This window comes from Gallinula chloropus (assembly GCF_964237585.1).
Source record: "Gallinula chloropus genome assembly, chromosome: 32".
Taxonomy (NCBI): Eukaryota; Metazoa; Chordata; class Aves; order Gruiformes; family Rallidae; genus Gallinula; species Gallinula chloropus.
Window position 1 is genome coordinate 2320049 of NC_140117.1, and position 19149 is coordinate 2339197.

Sequence of the window (19149 nt, forward strand, 5' to 3'; positions counted from 1 at the left end):
ATGACACTGAGCTGGGAGGAAGTGTTGATCTGCCTGAGAGTAGGGAGGCTCTTCTGAGGGATCTGAACAGACTGGACTGATGGGCTGAGACCAATGGGATGAAGTTTAACAAGGCCAAGTGTAGAGTCCAGAGAAGGGCAACCAGGCTGGGGAAGGGGCTGGAGGGAAAATCATATGAGGAACAGCTGAGGGAGCTGGGGCTGTTGAGTTTGGAGATGAGGAGGCTGAGGGGAGACCTTATCACCACCTACAACTACCTGAAGGGAGGTTGTAGAGAGGTAGGCGATGGTCTCTTCAGCCAGGTGACAGAAGATAGTACAAGGGGAAATGGCCTCAAGCTGCCCCAGGGCAGGTTTAGATTGGATATTAGAAAAAAACTTTTTACTGAAAGAGTTGTCAGGGCTGGAACAGGCTGCCCAGGGAGAGGATTGAGTCACCATCCCTGGATGAGTTTAAAAAAAGGGTAGATGAGGTACTTAGGGATCTGGTTTAGGTTAGGATGTGATTGGTTGAACTTAATGATTTTCAAAGGACGAGAGGGGAACCCAGGGCAAGGGATGTACAGTGTAAAGAGCCCAAAGGAAAGTGAAACCCATGTGGAGCTCAGCTCCCTCGGCTTCCCCTGCCCCATGGCAGCTTCCTGTCCCACATCTGTCACCTGGTGCAGGAAAAAGCCCCCTCCAGCCCTGCAGGATCCCTTCCTGCAGGAACACATGGAGAGTCACACAATACCTCAGGAGGCCTCTGGGGCTCACCAGAAGCCACATCTGCATCCGTGCTGGAGAGAAGGGAGGGTAAAGGAGGCAGAGGTGGGCGATGGGGGTTACACCTGCCCAAGAGGGGATGGCAAAGAAGGGTTGCACCTGCCCCCCAAAAGGCTCTGAAATCTCCAAACCCCATGACCAAGCACCCCAATGGTGGAAGAAACCAGTGCTCAATGGCAAGACAGGACTGTGAATGAGTCCCTGGTGCAGCCCCCTACTCTGTCCCACTGTTCCTCACCAGGTTTTATTGCAAACCCGTTACTGGCCCTAAATGAAATTAATATTCAAACCCCCCTCTGGAAGGAAAAGTTTCTCACCACATGGCCATGAACTGCCGGATGCACCACGCTGACTAAAACCTCAACAACCGTTAAGCCAGTGTCAGTTGCAGATTTACTGTCTGTAGGTGGAATGTGAGTCACCCTGTGCCTCTCACAGCAGCTTGTGCTGGGGAATAGCACTAGGGGAGTTTCAGCACTTTTAGAAGATATTCCCTTCCCAAAATGGGATGATGTTCTCATGTATGACCATTGTTGCTGAGGCAATGAGCACAGCCCTGACCAGACCCTGGCAAATTGTCCACCCGAGCCAGTTCCACTGAGCCCCTCTGGGATTCAGGACAATGGAGAAAAAAAGCAGGTGGCCAAAGAAAAATAAAGGAGAAGCAGTAAGGGAAAAGAAGCCCAGAGGTCTTGGGGAGAAGGGAAGACTGTGGCCTTCAGGAGTTTCCTCTTCTGCTGGAGTTTCCTCTTCTGCTGCAGAAGGTCAGAGGTTCTGTGGGGGATTATTCCTGGCCATGGACACTTTGAGATGTCCTATTATTCTGGGGACTCATCCACAGGTCACCATCCCTTTGACTCCAGGTGATGCTGGAGTTCCAGCCTGTGCAGTACTGCAGAACAGGAATGGCCATGATACCCTTGCTGTCTGGCAGCCCAGGAGTACATTCAGCCATTGCTGCCACCAAACATCAAGCTGGCTCCAGTGTGGGCATCGCACTGGGTCACAGCATCCTTCTTAAATAAGTTATCACAGAGGCATGTTGGTCAGCAGTGGGTCTGTCCTTGAGCTGGCTGGTACTGGCTCTGTTGGACCTGGGGGAAGCTTCTAGGAGTTTCTTGCAGAAGTCAACTCCTACGGCCCAAAACCCACCTCCCATCCCCCATCCCTAAAACCTCATGAGGTCTGGGAGTGACACAAAAGCTCAGGGACACCAGAATCACCCCCTGGCAACACCACACCAACCACAAACCTGCCACATCCAAATACACCACTTTCTCCATAAGAGGCACCATATTTCACTGTGCAGATGTACTGACCATCATCAGAGGTTCTCATCCCAAGATTCACAAGTCCAGACTTCTCTCCAGACATGGAGAGACTATGTCTGACCAACTCTGTCATCCCAACATGCTTCTCCAACTGCTCCCTGGACAGGAGCTCCCCATTTCCCAAGACCTAGGGCACTTTGTTGAGGGGGGAGGGGGGGAGCCCAAATAATATTCTCCTCTATCCCCACTTGTGGAAAGATGGGTTCAGAGCAGGTCAGGAGAACCCATGAGTTGAATATCTGGCTGAAAGGCTGGTGTCGGCAAAAGAACTTTGGGTTTTTTGATCAAGAAGGGATGTACTCTGCTCCTGGCATGAGTACTGCCTATGGGGCTCACCTGTCTTACAGGGGGAAGCAGATCCTTGCCCAGGAGATGGCAGGGCTCATTGATAGGGCTTTAAACTAGTTAGGAAGGGGGGGAGGGGATATAGTGAGGCTTGCTAGGGTACAGCAAGTAGCCTCCAGCTTTATATTAGATTTGAAGGGTGAAGAGGGTGAAACTCAACAAGATAGAGAAGGGCCTGGTGATGCTGAAATTCTACAAGACTGTAGCGATATACCTCTACAGTGTCCCATAGGAACTTCTGGGGACTCCTCAGAGGAGGTAGTATGGCCGACTCCCCTTCCGGAAACTTCTAATGTCCCTCTAGGAGGCAGTGGAGGAAAGCTTCAGATTCCTCACAGAGGTTCGAGGGAGGGCTCCTCAAAAAAGGTGGTGAGTCAGAAAGCCCAGATGAAGTGTCTTTACACGAACACGCGCAGCATGGGTAATAAGCAGGAGGAATTGAAAACCGTGATTTCACTGGAAAATGATGATCTAGTTGCAATCACGGAAACATGGTGGGATGATTCCCACAGTTGGAATACCCCCGTAGAAGGGTATTGCCTTTTTAGAAGGGATAGGCTAGGAAGGAAGGGTGGGGGGGTTGCCCTCTATGTAAAAAGTGGATAGACTGTGAGGAGCTCTCTCTGGAAGGTGGCCAGGAGCAGGTTGAGAGCCTGTGGGTCAGGATTAGGGATGGGACTAATAAAGAGCAGCTGGTGATAGGGGTCTACTACAGGCCACCTGATCAAGGAGAGACTACCGATGAGGCTTTCTTCTTTCAGCTGCAGGAGGCATCCCGGTCACAGGCACTCATCCTGATGGGGACTTTAACCACCCGGATATCTGCTGGGAAAACCACATGGCGAGCTGCAAGAGGTCCAGGAGACTCCTGGAGTCTGTAGATGACAACTTTCTGGTTCAGGTGTTCAACAGACTGACCAGAGGTGATGCGTTGCTGGACCTGGTGCTCTCCAATGTGGGGGAGATCATTAAAGGTGTTAAGGTTGGGGACAGCCTGGGCTGCAGTGACCATGCCCTAGTTGAGTTTGCGATCTCAAGGAATGTGGGCCTGGCAAAGAGTGGGACCAGGACACTGAACTTTAAGAGAGCAAACTTGAGGCTGTTTAAAGACGTTTTGGCCAAGATCTCCTGGGAGGTGGTCCTTAGAGACAAAAATGTTGAGGACAGCTGGCTACTCTTTAAGGATGCCTTTCTGAGAGCTCAAAGATTCTCTATCCCCCTGAATAAGAAAGCAGGCAAGAGGGGCAGGAGGCCAGCATGGCTAAGCAAGGACCTGCTGGTCAAACTGAGGGAAAAGAAAGACAAATACAAGCTCTGGAAGCAAGGGTGTGTAGCCTGGAAAGAATACAGGGATGCTGTTCGGACTTGCAGAGATGGGATCAGGAAAGCCAAGGCGCAGATGGAGCTGAACTTGGCAAGGGATGTTAAAAACAACAAGAAGGGATTTTACAGGTACATTGGCCAGAAGAGACAGGCCAAAGAGAACGTACCCCCCTTGGTAAATGAGAAAGGAGAATTGGCTGCGACTGATGAGGAGAAGGCTGAGGTACTGAATGAGTTCTTTGCCTCAGTCTTCTCTGGCAGCCAGGATTCTCATAATTCTCAAATCCCAGAACCTTGCATCCCTAAAACTCAAGGTGGGAAATGGGGGAGGAAATCCCCCCCCACTGTAAGAGCAGAGCAAGTCCAAGACCGCCTCATGAGACTGAATGTCTACAAGTCTATGGGGCTGCATGACATGCATCCCAGGGTCCTGAAGGAGCTGGCTGATGTGGTTGCCGAGCCGCTCTCCATCATATTTGAAAAGTCGTGGCTGTCAGGAGAGGTCCCTGGGGATTGGAAAAAAGGTCATGTCACTCCCATTTATAAAAAAGGGAACAAGGAAGACCCAGGGAATTACAGGCCGTGAGCCTCACCTCTGTGCCTGGGAAGATCATGGAACAGATCCTCCTGGATGACATGTTGGAGCACATGAGGGAAGAGCATGTGATCCGGGACAGCCAGCACGGCTTCACCAAGGGAAGGTCGTGCCCTACCAATCTGGTGACCTTCTCTGATGGAGTGACAGCATCGGTAGATGAAGGGAAGGCGACCGATGTCATCTACTTGGACTTGTGCAAGGCCTTTGACACAGTCCCCCACCACATCCTTATCTCCAAATTGGAGAGAAGTGGATTTGATGGGTGGACCATCCAGCGGATAAGAAACTGGTTGACAGAAGGTAGCCAAAGGGTGGTGGTCAATGGGTCTGTGTCCAGGTGGAGGCCGGTGACACATGGTGTCCCCCAGGGGTCTGTCTGGGGACCGGTGCTCTTGAACATCTTTATCAATGACAGGGGTGATGGAATTGAGTGCACCCTCAGCAAGTTTGTGGATGACACCAAGCTGAGTGGTGTGGTCGACACCCTAGAAGGAAAGGAAGCCATCCAGAGGGATCTTGACAGGCTGGAAAGATGGGCCTGGGGGAACCTAATGAGGTTCAACGCTGCCAAGTGTCAGGTGTTGCACCTGGGCCGGAAGAATCCCAGACACAGATACAGCCTGGGAGAAGAGCTTCTTGAGAGTAGCCCTGCTGAGAAGGACTTGGGGATTGTGGTGCATGAGAAGCTTGACATGAGCCAGCAGTGTGCTCTTGCAGCTCGTAGGGCCAATGGTATCCTGGGCTCCATCAGGAGAGGAGTGGCCAGCAGGGACAGGGAGGGGATTGTCCCTCTCTGCTCTGCCCTTGTGAGGCCCCATCTGGAGTCCTGTGTCCAGATCTGGGGCCCCCAATACAAGAAAGATGTGGAACTGTTGGAGAGGGTTCAGAGGAGCCACGAAGATGATTGGAGGGCTGCAGCACCTGCCCTACAAAGAGAGGCTGAGGGAACTGGGCTTGTTCGGCCTGGAGAAGAGAAGGCTGCAGGGGGACCTCATTGCAGCCTTCCAGTACCTGAAGGGAGCTTATAAGCAGGAGGGGATTCAACTTTTTAAAAGGATAGACAATGGCAGGACAAGGGGGATGGATTAAAACTAAAGGAAGGAAGGTTTAGATTAGATATTAGGGGGAAGTTTTTTACAGAAAGAGTGGCGAGGTGCTGGAACAGGCTGCCCAGAGAGGTGGTGGCTGCCCTGCCCCTGGAGGTGTTCAAGGCCAGGTTGGATGGGGCCCTGGGCAACCTTGTGTAGATCCAGGCCTGAGGTTGGTGTCCCTGCCTGTGGCAGGGGGGTTGAAGCTTTATGATCCTTGGGGTCCCTTCCAACTCATGTCATTCTATGATTATATGATTCTGTGAAAACAACCTCAACCCCAGTCAGCTCTGCTGCGAGCCACAGTGGCCAAGGGAAAGCAAAAGTATGCAGGGCCGAGCTCTGGGCTGGGCTACCCCTGCCCCACGTCAGTTCCTGCCCCACATCTGCCACCCAGAGCAGGCGAATACCCCCGCCAGCCCTGCAGGGTCCCTACCTGATCCCAGCTGGAGCATGTGTAGAGTCACCTAGTACCTCAGGAGGACCCTGGGGCTTGTCAGCAGCCACATCTACAGCCACGCTGGAGAGGAGGGAGTGAAAATGAGGTAGAGGAGGGCGATGGGGATCACAGCCTCTGCTCTGTCCCACTGCTCCTCTCCAGGGGTTATCCCAAATCCAGAAACAGGTAGAAATGAAGAGAACCCCCAAGGAAAGAGGAGTCACTCGTGGGAAGGAAGCGATCTGCTGGATGCAGCAGGTTGATGGAAAAAACATAACTTTACCTAGATTCAGATTAACCACTGCAGACAAGGAGATGAAGTTCCGCATCCTCCTATTAAAGCCCACGGTCAGAAAATACAGCTTTAAGAAGGTTGCAGGGACAAGAGAGCAAAGGGACTGCAACCCCCTCCCCGTTCTTGCCTGGGTGCCTCTGCTGGAGATGGCTTTTCCCAGAGCAGCGCCTCTCCGGGCACCCTGTGCTGGGGAACAACACCACATGAGGTTTGGCACCTCAGGAGGTGTCAGTGACAGAGTTAAATATCTTGGGATGGTCGGGGATGCACAAGATAGTGGCCACCCATAGCAAGGCAGGGATCTTTACTGTTGGATATTACCTTCTTCCGTGGTTTCTGGGAATTATTATTACATAGAGGATAATGTGGTGCAAACCCAATGATCCCCAAGGTCTTTGTTCATGCACTTACACAGTGTGTCCATCCTCCCAGGCCCTCCTGTAAAACTCATAATGCAGGCGCCAGCATAGGGAGAGGGTGAAAGCTCCCAGCATACTGAGGCGGACTGGGGCTATGCCTGCTGGGGAGGTCCCCACCATTGGTGATCCTGGTCCAGACTGCTCCAGAAGTTCCAAGATGTTTCTGAGGTAAGGAGAGCTAGTCCACCCTAAGGTGACTACCAGGAGCCTGCCTGGAGCACCATGTGCTCCTGCATCATGCTGCACCTCAGACCACAGCGAGGGTGATGCCTGCACGAGGCTTCCTGCAGCAAAACACAGGAAATGTGCGTTTTGCTCTGCTGCTGCTGCCCTCAAATCGCTCATGGGCTGTGGGCAATGGTGCCATGCTTTGTTTTATCTCTTTGGTGCCTTCAACCAAAACCCAGGGTCACTCTCCTCGTCACCAAGGACAGGAGTGTTCGGGAAATGGAGAGCGTCCCTCTGGTTGAGGTGGGGGTGGTCCGAGAGCATCTCTGTGGGATCAATGCACACAAATCCATAGGCCCTGATGGGAAGTATGCACGTCCCTTCCAAACCATGCCATTCTATGATTCTATGATTCTATGACTGAATGCTCCCTCAGTCAGTTTGCAGATGACACTAAGCTGGGAGGAAGTGCTGATCCGCCTGAGGGTAGGGAGGCTCTTCAGTGGGCTCTGAGCAGACTGGACCAATGGGCTGAGACCAATGGGATGAGGTTTAACAAGGCCAAGTGCAGAGTGCTGCACATGGGACATAACAACTCCATGCAGTGCTACAGGCTGGGGGGAGACTGGCTGGAGAGGCTGTCAGGCAGAGAAGGACCTTTGGGTGTTGTTGACTGCAGGCTGAATATGAGCCAGCAGTGTGCCCAGGTGGCCAGGAAAGCCAATGGCATCCTGGCTGGTGTCAGACACAGCGTGGCCAGTCTGGGGAGGTGATTGTGCCCCTGTACTTGGCATTGGTGAGGCCGCACCTCCAGTGCTGGGTTCAGGTTGTCCCTGGGAGCTGCTTAACGCTTTTTTTTTCTGACTCTAGACTCTGGTAGGAGGATGAAGAACTTCAGCCATTCGCCTGCGCTGGGGCCTCAAGTCCCACCCAAATGTGGTTAATCTGACTGTAGGCAAAGTTCCGTTCTTTTCGTCAACCTGCTGCATCCGGCAGCTCATTTCCGTCCCACCAGCAACTCCTCATTCTGTGGGGTTTGAGAACATTTCCCTTCATTTTGAGCTGTTATCAGATTTGGGATAACTGCTGGAGAGGGGCTGTGGGGCAGAGGAAGGTCTACCCTGAGGACCCAACTGTGGTCCTGTCCTATACTTGAGCACTGGTTTTGTGCACTTCCGGGGTGCTGGCGCAGGGACTCTGGGGATTTCAGAGTCTCTTTGGGGCAGGAGGAGCCCTTCATCACCAGATTCACTCTGGGGCAGCTGTGACCCCCATCACTCTCCTCTGCCTCCTTTCCCTTCCCTTCCCTCCTCTCTAGTGCAGCCAGAGATGTGGCTCCCAGCGAGCCCTGGGGGCCTCCTGAGGTACTGGGTGACTCTCCACGTGCTCCGGCTGGGATCAGGTAAGGATCATGCAGGGCTGGCGGGGGCTTTCAACTGCTCTGGGTGGCAGATGTGGGGCAGGAGCTGCCATGCAGTGAGGGGAGCCCAGCCTGGAGCTCAGCTCCACATGCTTTCACTTTCCCTTAGCCATTGTGGCTGCAGCAAGGCTGGTTGGGGTGGAGGTCGCTTTCTGGAGCAGGTTCCCACTCCTGGGAAACTTCTTCTTTGAGACCTCCCAGTCCAGCTCCAGTTGCTCTGGGGTTGCTTGAACATGGGAGGACAAAGCAATGCCCATGGCTTGGAGTGTGCCCTGCTCACGCCAAGCTCATCCCTGGCATGCAACACCCTCAATTAATGTAGGAACCAACTCGGTGTCTCTGTGTCCTTCTCCACGGCCAAGCTGACTTCAGAGTGGTGGGACCAGGACGCCCTCTCCGTGCCACTGTGGGGCAGGACATTGTGCTGCCATGTTACCTGTACCCCAGTGTGGATGCCCGGAGCTGGGACATCAGGTGGATCCGTCATGAGGTCTCCGAAACACTGCACCACTACCGACATGGGGAGGATGTATCTGAGGAGCAGATAAAGGACTATATTGGGAGGACAGATTTGGACAAAGATCGTCTCTCCAGAGGAAGCCTGGATTTGCAAATCTCTGGGCTGAGACCCTCTGACGATGGTCAGTACGTCTGCACTGTGACAGATGGCAAGTCTTATGGAGAAGCTTTGGTGTATCTGGAAGTCTCAGGTTTGTGTCTGGTGCGGTATTCACAGGGGTGGTCGTGGTGTCCCTGGGCTCAATGTCCCTCCTAGACTTGTGTCTCCTACCTTGGTGCCCCAGGAGAGCTGGCACGGTATCTGGCAGCCTTGGGGGGGCTGCAGATGCTGCCTCGAGGCGCTGAGGCTCAACAGCTTGGTCTTGCTGTGCTGGGAGGTTTGGGGGGAGATCTGGGGCTGTTGGACATCAACGCTGGGTGGTTCCTGCACAGGTTGGGGTGGGTTTGGTGGGAGCTGTGAGGGGTCTGCTCTGGGATGCAGTGGTGGCATCAGAGCTGAGCCCATCCCTCCCTGACCCCAAGCTCTTCCCCAGCCACAGGGTCTGTCCCTCAGCTCTCTCTGGAGGGTTACGAGGCTGGAGGCATCCGGGTGCTGTGTCAATCGGCCGGATGGTTCCCGCAACCGGAGGTGCTGTGGAAAGACCCCAACGGGCACCGTGTCCCCTCGGTCTCCCAGAAACGTTCCCCTGATGCCAGGGGCCTGTTTGACACCGAAGATGTCATCGTGGTGACAGGGACCAGAGAGGGGAAATGGTCCTGTGTGGTCAGGAACAGCCGCCTGGACCAGGAGCAGGAGGCGTCCCTGCGCATCTCCGGTGCGACGGCTGTAGCCAGCCCCTGCGGTGCTGGAGCAGGGCGGGGGGTGGCTGCCTGGCTGGGGGGAGCTTTGGGCTGGGCTTGGGGTGCAGCCTGGGGGTGTCGGGGGGGCTCTGTCCCCTTGAGTCCAGGCCTCGCAGGACAAGGGCTGCATGGGGGTGTGGGGCGGGGGTCTCTTGGTCCTTCTCCCCACGGACACGAGTGGAAATCGGTCCCTTTCCCTGCGGATCTGTTTGTTTCCCAGCTCCCTTTTTCCAAGAGGCCTGTCCCTGGATGGTTGGTCTGGGCATGTTCCTGGCACTCTCCCTTGGGCTCCTTGGCCTCACAGCTTGTCTCTGGAGAAGGAAAGGTACATTTGCCCCTGAGGGACCTGTTGCCTTCACCCAAAATCTCTTTGGGAAGGATGGAAGGGGACGAGGACACAGTGGGTTGTGGGTGGGGGGGGCATGGAGCACGGCCAGAGCACCTGGCTGGTGGGAAGGTCCCAGAGACCCTCTGGAGCTGTTCCTGCTGAGGAAGCAAGCTGCTCTCCTCACCTCCTCTTCCTCTGGCTTTGCTTTTCAGTGCTGCTGTCCAGAGAGCTGGGTGAGTCCTTCTGGCCCCTTCCCCCAGCAAAACCTCCTGGCACAGGAGCCCCCAGAAGGGACTTGTCTTTGGGGGTTCCTGACATTGGGGCTGAGCTCCAGAGAGCCTGGGTGGGCCGGCAGGGTCTGGGCTGTCAGGGAGCCATTCCTGGGAACCAGGCGGGGTTGTTCCTAGTCCCCGAAAAGGAGGAGCTGGGGATCAGCCCGAGCTCTGTGCGCTCCTCTGGGATCAGCCTTGGGGTGAGTGGTTGCTCCCTCTGGTCACACATCACTTCTTGGTTTTGCTTTCCAGGGAAACGGGATGCAGCCCTGGGTGAGTCTGGTGTAAGGAGCCATTCCTGGGGTTGGGGGTTTTCCCTTCCCAAAGAAGAATTTGCGGTGTGCCCGAGCTCTGACGGCTCCTCATGGGCAGCTGGGGGATGACAAGATGTCCCCCTGATCACACATGGTTTCTCTTTGCTTTCAGAGGAACAAGCTGCAGCCCTGGGTGAGTGTCCCTGAGCTCCAGCACAGCCTGGGGCCTTGTCCTGGGATCTCAGTGCTCGGCCCTTTCCGTCCTCTCCAACCCCCATCCTTGGGGCTTGGAAAGCCCAAGGCCATGTGCCTGGGAGGGTGGGAAGCTCAGCGACACCAGCCTGGGGATGGATCCTCTGCCCTGCCCAGAGCTGTTGGGACTGGCTTTGGGATGTGACCAGCTCTCCTCTCTCCTTGTAGCCTGGAGGAAGTTTCTGCTGTCCTGTGGAACAGGTAATTGGGGGCTTGGATGCTGCTTTGGGGGCTTCTCCTCCCTTTCCTCGTGTGCAAGGGGCATCTGGGCTGGCCAGTGTGTGGGACTGGCCATGCCTGGGTGTGTTGGGTGACTCCTAGACCCTGAGCATGGCACTGGGCTGTTCCCCCGCTGTGTTCTGGCCTGTCCCCCCCCTCATGAGCTCCATCAGTGGGGCCAAGAGGAACCATCTCTCCCCTGACAGCCTGGGCACTGTTCAGTCCCAGCCGCTGCCTCCCCATCCTAGTCCTCTGTGCTGGGGCTGCAGCCCCACTGGTTCCTGTTCCCATGGGCTCAAGCTCGGCTCTGGCTGTGATAGGACTGGCCCTGGGATGAGATCTCTAGCAGGAAGAAGATTTCCCATGTCCTGATACCCCAGATCCTGTCCCAAGGGCATGAAACCTGCCCAGGGCTGAGCTCTGCCCCTGATGCTCTGGCTCCTCCTGTCCCTGCAGACGTGGTGACCCTGGATCCCAACACGGCTCATCCCAGGCTTGTCCTGTCCCAGGATGGGAGAAGTGTGAGATTGGGAAGCGAATGGCAGAACCTGCTTGACACCCCTCAGAGATTTACGTATTGGCACTGCGTGCTGGGCCAGGAGGGGTTCAGTGAGGGGAGGCACCGCTGGGAGGTGGAGGTGAAGCAGGAGGTGGGAGGTTATTCAGGGTGGGCTCTGGGGGTGGCCAGGGGCTCTCTGAACAGGAATGGGTATTTCGAACTGAGCCCTGAAGAAGGGATCTGGGGGGTGGAGCACTGGGAAGGGAAGTTTCAGTCTCTCACCTCTCCTCCCACCCCCCGGTCTGTGTCCCGGGTCCCCAGCAGAGTCTGGGTCTGTCTGGACTGTCCGCAGGGGCTGGTGTCTTTCATCGATGGTCACAGTGGGGTCGAGATCTTCACTTTCCCACCAGCCTCCTTCAATGCAGAGACCATCCGACCGTGGTTTGCAGTGGGGACAGAGGGCACTGAGCTGTGTCTCAGGGACAGCACCTCCTGCCCCCCTTTGATTCCACTAACCCCATCCCCACAGAGCCCCAGCCCTTCTGCAGACCCTGTCCGCAGTCCTCTCCTCACTGCCCCAGGAGCAGATGCCCCCGTCGGCTCCGCCCCAGCCCCCCTTTGTGGAAGGAAGCCAGCTTGGCTGAGGAGAGAGTTCCAAGAAGATATTCGGGAAAAGAGGGGAAAATATGAGCCTTTGAAGAAGGGGAAGGTGTCTTGGGATGACTGTATGGATGTAGAGAGATCATGTAGAGAGAAAATCAGGAAGGCTGAATCCCAACTGGAACCCAGTCTGGCCAGTTCTGTACAAGAGAACAAAAAGTCCTCCTATAGACGTATTAACAGTAAAAGGAGGGGAAGGAGAATCTCCAGCCCTTACTGGATGCAGGGGGAACATTAGTGACAAGGGATGAGGACAAGGCTGAGGTCCTTAATTTCTTCTTTACCTCAGTCTTTACTAGTAAAGATGGATATTCCCTGAGTCCTCATCCTCACTAACTGGATGACAGGGACAGGAAGAATAACAAAGCTCCCATGGTTCAGGAGGAAATGATTAGTGACCTACTTGGCCAATTAGACAAGTACAAATGAGTGAGGCTGGATGGGATCCACCTGAGGGTACTGAGGGAGCTGCTTGCCCAACCCCTTTCCATGATCTCCCAGCAATCCTGGCAGACTGGGGAAGTTCCACTCGACTGGAGGCTGGCAGGTGTTGCACCTATAGACAAGAAGGGTCAGAAGGAGGATCTGGGGAACTCCAGGCCTGCCAGTCTGACCTCAGTCTCAGGGAAGATCATGGAGAGGGTCATCTTCGAAGCCATCCTGCAGCACATGTGTGATGGCCAGGGGATCAGACCCAGTCAACAGGGGTTTACAAGAGGTAGATTGTGGGGGGCTGCGGCGGGCCTGTAGACCCCTTGATTGAGAATATGGAGCTAGGCCTTGAAGATATCAAAGTGTACCCGTGAGAATGTGTAATGTGTACCTGTGACAAGGTGTAAAGTGTATCTGTGAGAAGGTGTAATGTGTACCTGTGAGAATGTGTAACGTGTACCTGTGAGAAGGTGTGAAGTGTACCTGTGAGAAGGTGTAGAACATCTGGAAAAGTAAAAAATTTTAAGGAATTTGCTGACTGTCACAGTTTTGTGTAGCTGGGTTCTGGTGGAGAAGGGGGGTCTGCAGAGATGGCACCTGCAAGAAGCAGCCAGAAGCTCTCTGCAGGACCCAGAGGGTAAACATGGGCTGACTGAAGGCCAGAGTGGCTGCTGACCAAGGCCGAGCCCATCAGCAATGGTCACAGCGCCTCTGGGAGTCACAGTGAGGAGAAAAACCCACAAGCAGCTGCTTTGTGCTCCGAGAATCACAGAATCACAGAATTGTAGGGGTTGGAAGGGACCTCGAGAACTCATCGGGTCCAACCCCCCTGCCAAAGCAGCTCCCCAGCTCATATTGCACAGGTCGGCGTGCAGACGAGTCTTGAATATCTCCAGAGACGGAGACTCCACACCCCCTGGGCAGCCTGTCCCAGGGCTCCCTCATCCTCATTGGGGAAAAGTTTTTCTGCATGTTGGTGTGGAACTTCCTGTGCTCCAACTTGCAGCCATTGCCCCTTGTCCTGTCCCCACAGACACTAAAAAGGGGCTGGCTGATTCCCCCTGCATCCCCTGCTTAAGATACTTATAGACATTAATTAGATCCCCCCTTAGTCTTCTCTTCTCAAGACTGAACAGCCCCAGCTCATTCAGCCTCTCCTCATAGGGGAGATGCTCCAGGCCCTTAATCATCTACATAGCCCTTCTTTGGACTCTCTCCAGGAGACCCCTGTCCTTTTTATACCAAGGAGCCCAGAACTGGACACAATACTCCAGGTGGGGCCTGACCAGGGCAGAGTAGAGGGGGAGGATCACCACCTTTGACCTGCTGGACACACTCCTCCTGATACACCCCAGGATCCCATTGGCTCTCTTAGCCACCAAGACACACTGCTGGCTCATGGCCAACCTGTCATCAACCAGGACCCCCAGGTCCTTCTTCACAGAGCTCTTCTCCAGCAGGTCATCCCCCAGCCTTTACTGAAACGAACAGTTGTTCCTCCCCAGGTGCCAGACTCTCCACTTGCTTTTGTTGAACCTCATCTGGTTTCTCCCTGCCCAGCTCTCCAGCCTGTCCAGGTCTCTCTGGATGGCAGCGCAGTGTTCCTGTGTGTCAGCCACTCCTCCCAGCTTTGTATCATCAGGTACTTGCTGAGAGTGGATGCTGTTCCCTCAACAGGGTCGTCAATGAAGATATTAAACAGGACTGGACCCAACATCGAGCCCTGGCGAACACCGCTGGTCACAGACTTCCAGTCAGACTCTGCTCCACTGATCACCACCCTCTGGGCTCGATCCGACAGCCAGTTCTCAACCCACCTCACTGTCCACTCATCTATCCCGTGCTCTCTCAGCTTTGCTATCAGGATGTCATGGGAGACAGTATCAAAAGCCTTGCTGATGTCAAAGTAGATGACATTCACTGCTCTCCCTCCATCTACCCAGCCTGTTATGAGATCGTAGAAGGCTATGAGATTGGTCAAGCACGATCTCCCCTTGGTGAATCCATGCTGACTGCTCCTCATGACCTTCTTGTCTTCCAATTGCTTGGAGATGGCATCTAGAACAAGCTGTTCCATTACCTTTCCTGGGACAGAGGTGAGGCTGACTGGCCTATAGTTACTAGGTTCCTCTTTCTTGCCCTTTTTAAAGACTGGAGTGACATTGGCTATCCTCCAGTCTTCAGGCACTTCTCCTGTCCTCCAAGACCTGTTGAAGATGATAGAGAGCGGCTCAGCAATCACCTCTGCCAGCTCCCTCAGCACACGTGGATGAAACCCATCAGGGCCCATGGATTTGTGTGCATTAATCCCTTTGAGCTGCTCCTGGACCTCCCCTACCTCAACCAGAGGGAAATTCTTCATTTCCCAAACACTCCTACTTTCATCCAGTGTCTGTGGGTCCCGGGGGGGCTTTGAAGTGAAGACCGAAGCAAAGGCAGCATTCAGTATATCCACCTTCTCAGCATCCCCCATTACCAGGACACCCTCCTCATTCAGCAAGGGACCCACATTATCCCTGGTCATCCTCTTACTATTAACGTATCTAAAAAAACCCTTTTTATTATCCTTTATGTCCCTTGCCAGCTTCATTTCCAAGAGGGCTTTAGCCTTCCTAGTTGCATCCCTACAGGCCCTGACCACATTCTTGTATTCTCCCCAGGTGCTCAGACCCTTTTTCCACAATTCATAGATCTTCTGCTTCTCTTTGAGTTTACTCAATAGCTCCGTGTTCATCTTCTCCTCCCTCCTCTCCAGTGCGGCCATAGATGTGGATCCCAGTGAGCCCTCGGGGCCCTCCTGAGGTTTTGTGTGACTCTCCACGTGCTCCAGCTGGGATCAGGTAGGGATCCTGTAGGGCTGGTGGTAGAGGCTGGAGAGGAGAGCCTTCAAACGGCTCTCACTTACACTAGGACTGGCTGGGGTGGAGGTCATTTGCTGGAGCAGGTTCCCACTCCTAGGAAACCTCCTTCTCTTTTGAGTCCTCCCACTCCCACTCCAGTTTCTCCAGCATCTCTAGACTGTCAGAGGGCAAAGTAACACCCGCGGCATGGAGTGTGCCTGGCTCATACCAAGCTCGGCCCTGGCTTGCAACACCCTCAAATAATGTAGGTACCATCTCTGTGTCTCTGTGTCCTTCTCCATGGCCAAGCTGACTTCACAGTGGTGGGACCAGGCCATGCTCTCCATGTCACTGTGGGGCAGGACATTGTGCTGCCGTGTCACTTGTCCCCAGCAACGGATGCTCAGAGCTGGGACATCAGGTGGATCCGGCACAGGGTCTCTGAAACGGTGCACCACTACCAACATAGGGAGGATGTGTCTGGGGAGCAGATGGAGGAATATGTTGGGAGGACAGAGTTGCCCAGAGATGGTCTCTCCAGAGGAAGGCTGGACTTGCGAATCTCTGGGCTGAGACCCTCTGATGATGGTCAGTACATCTGCACTGTGACTGATGGTGCCTCTTACGGAGAAGCTTTGGTGGAGCTGGAGGTGTCATGTCTGTGTCTGGTGCGGTGTTTGCAGGGGAGGTCGTGGTGTCCCTGGGCTTGTGTGTTCCTCCCAGACCTCTGTCTGGCAGCCTTGGAGTTTCTTGAATAAAGATGGGTCAGTGCAGATGCTGCCTCAAGGTGCTGAAGCTCTGCAGTTTAGCATTCCTTTGCAAGGAGGTTTGCAGAGATCTGGGGCCATTGGGCATCGGTGCTCTTTGGTTCCTGCACAACTTGGGTTAGTTGCGGTGTCCAGTCCTGCAGCCCCAGTGGGAGCTGTGAGGGGTCTGCTCTGGGATATGGTGGTGGCCTTGGAGCTGAGCTCATCCCTTCCTGACCCCAACCCCAGGCTCTTCCCCAGCCACAGGCTCTGGCCCTCAGCTCTCTCTGGTCCTGTGTGGTCAGAAACCTCCGCCTGGCCCAGGAGCAGGAGGCGTCCCTGCGCATCTCCAGTGAGACGGCTGCAGCCAGCCCCTGCGGCGCTGGAGCAGGGCGGGGGTTGGCTGCCTTGCTAGGAGCAGCTTTGGGCTGGGCTTGGGGTGCAACGTGGGGGTGTGGGGGCACAGGAGGACTCTGTCCCCTTGAGGCCAGGGCTCCTGGGAGGTGTGGGGCGGGGCTCTCTTGGTCCTTCTCCCCACAGACATGAGTGTCAATCGATCCCTTTCCCTGTGCATCTGTTTGTTTCCCAGATCCCTTTGCCATGATGCCCATCCCTGGATGGTTGCTCTGGGTGTGCTCCTCGCGCTCTCCATAGGGCTCCTTGGCCTCGGAGCTTTTTGCTGGAGAAGGAAAGGTACGTTTGCCCCTGAAGGACATGTTGCCTCCATCATAAAGCTTTTTGGGTAAGGACAGAAAGGGATGAGGACATGGTGGGATGTGGGCAGAGTGCCTGGCTGGTGGGAAGGTCCCAGAGACCCTCTTGAGCTGTTCCCACTGAGGAAGTGGGACACTGCTGTCCTGACTTCCTCTTCCTCTGGCTTTGCTTTTCAGTACTGCTCTTCTCCAGAGATCTGGGTGAGTCCTTCTGGCCCCTTCCCCCAGCAAAACCTCCTGGCACAGGAACCCCCGGGAGGGACTTGGGTTGGATGGCTGTTGACATTTGGGCTGAATTCCAGAGAGCCTGGGTGGGCTGATGGAGGGATCGGCTGGCAGGGAAACATTCCTGGGAGCAATGTGGTCTTTTCCTACTCCCCAAAAGGAATGAGTTGGGCATCAGCCAGAGCTTTACCTGCTACTGTGGAACAGCTGTGGGATGAGTAGCAGTTCCCTCTGATCACACATAGCTTCTTGGTTTCGCTTTCCAGGGAAACGAGATGCAGCACTGGGTGAGTGTCTGTGAGATCCAGGATACTGTGGAGTCCTGTCCCAGGTGCTCTCTGCTCAGCCCTTTCCCTCTTTGCCTGTCCTCTCCATCCTGGCATCCCTGTTTCTGGAAAAGCCCAAGGCCATGTGCCTGGGAGGGTGGGCAGCTCAGGAAGACCAGCATGGGGATGAACCCGCAGCCCTGCCCAGAGCTGCTGGGATCAGCCCTGGGATGTGACTAGCTCTCCTCTCTCCTTGTAGGCTGGAGAAAGTTTTTGCTGCCACACACTCCAGGTAATTGGGGGTTTGGGTGCTGCTCCCACCCATGGGAGGTGGTTCTCCTCCCATTCCTTGTGTGCAAGGGGCATTTGGGATGGACAGTGTCTGGGACTAAGCTGTGCCCGGATGTGCTGCGTGACTCCCACACCCAGATTCTGGCACTGGGATGTGCCCTTGCTGTATTCTGGCCTGTCCCACTCCTCGTGAGCTCCATCAGTGGAGCCTAGAGGAGCCATTTTCCCTCTGACACCCCAGACACTGCCCAGACCTTGCCACTGCCTCACCATCCTTCTCCTCTGTGCTGGCGCAGAGGCTCCACCTGTGCCTGTTGCCATGGAATGGAGCTTGGCAGTGGCTGTGCTGGCGCTAGCCACAGGATGGGATCTCTATGAGGAAGGCGATGCCCTGTCTCCTGCCCCACTGGGAAGATCCTGGCCCCAGGATGGTTGAACCTGCCCAGGGCTGAGCTCTGCCCCTGATGCTCTGACCCCTCTTGTCCCTGCAGACGTGGTGACCCTGGATCCCAACACGGCTCATCTGGAACTTGTCCTGTCAGCAGACAGCAGAAGTGTGAGATTAGGAAGCACATGGCAGAATCTCCCTGACACCCCTCAGAGATTTACGTATTGGTCCTGCGTGCTGGGCTGGGAGCGATTCATGGAGGGGAGGCACTGATGGTAGGTGGAGGTGAAGGGGGAGGTGGGAGGTGATTCAGGGTGGGCTGTGGGGGTGGCCAGGGACTCTGTGAACAGGAAGGGGTTTATGGACATGGGCCCTGAAGAAGGGGTCTGGGGGGTGGAGCACTGGGAAGGGAAGTTTCAGTCTCTCACCTCTCCTCCCACCCCCCTGCCCCTGCCCCAGGTCCCCAGCAGAGTCTGGGTCTGTCTGGACTGTCCGCAGGGGCTGGTGACTTTCACTGATGGTCACAGTGGGGCCGAGATCCTCACTTTCCCACCAGCCTCATTCAATGGAGAGATCATCCGCCCATGGTTTTGGCTGCGGACAAAGGGAACAGTGCTGTGCCTCAGGGACAGCACCTCCTTCGCCTGGGAAGTAAACTGTCCTCAATGCAACCTGTGAAGTGCAGGGCTCTGCTTCTCCTCCCAGGGGAAGCTGAGAGAGCAGCGTGTGGTGCTCAGCTGCTATCTGGTACTGAACCACAACAGTCCTTTTTATGGCCAAACATGGGGCTAGAAGGATTGGGATAACCTAGATCTGACCCCATCATGTTAAAAAAGCTGTGATAGATATTTCTCATGTTATTCGAAGAGGCGCTGCTGGTGGTGGTGTTTTGTTTGGTCACCTGGCTCTGGTATGTGACCCCACACTTGCTTGTTGTTATCCCCACCCTGTTGTTTGTCACTTTGTGGAGGAGAGTCGGGATTCTAATTCTGCTGCATTGTGTGATACTGACTTATGACAAGAGATCACCCATGATGGTAAGCCTCAGCTGGTATTTGTATGAGGCACCCCTGTCATGCCCATATATTGGGCAACTTCTCTCAGCATTGCTTAATAATGACACTCAGTCAGGAGCCGGAAGCCGGGGAATGCTTTCTCCTCCCCTTTTCCCTTCAGGCTTCTTACAACAGCCTTTGAGAACTCTGACTACCCCAG

At 54.8% G+C, this 19149-nt stretch overlaps 2 protein-coding genes across 2 annotated transcripts in view; one reads left to right on the forward strand and one right to left on the reverse strand.

The window, feature by feature from the left end:
• Positions 1–19149, reverse strand: part of LOC311202952 (class I histocompatibility antigen, F10 alpha chain-like) — a gene marked incomplete at both ends in the record, with an annotated part of 133247 nt that overhangs the window by 35973 nt on the left and 78125 nt on the right.
• LOC311202881 (butyrophilin subfamily 3 member A2-like) overlaps positions 8100–19149 on the forward strand; it is a gene marked incomplete at both ends in the record, with an annotated part of 70624 nt that continues 59574 nt past the window's right edge. Inside the window, one exon of the mRNA XM_084277529.1 lies at positions 8100–8172. Within this exon, the coding sequence (XP_084133655.1) occupies positions 8100–8172 (73 nt within the window). The remainder of the gene's footprint in view (positions 8173–19149) is intronic.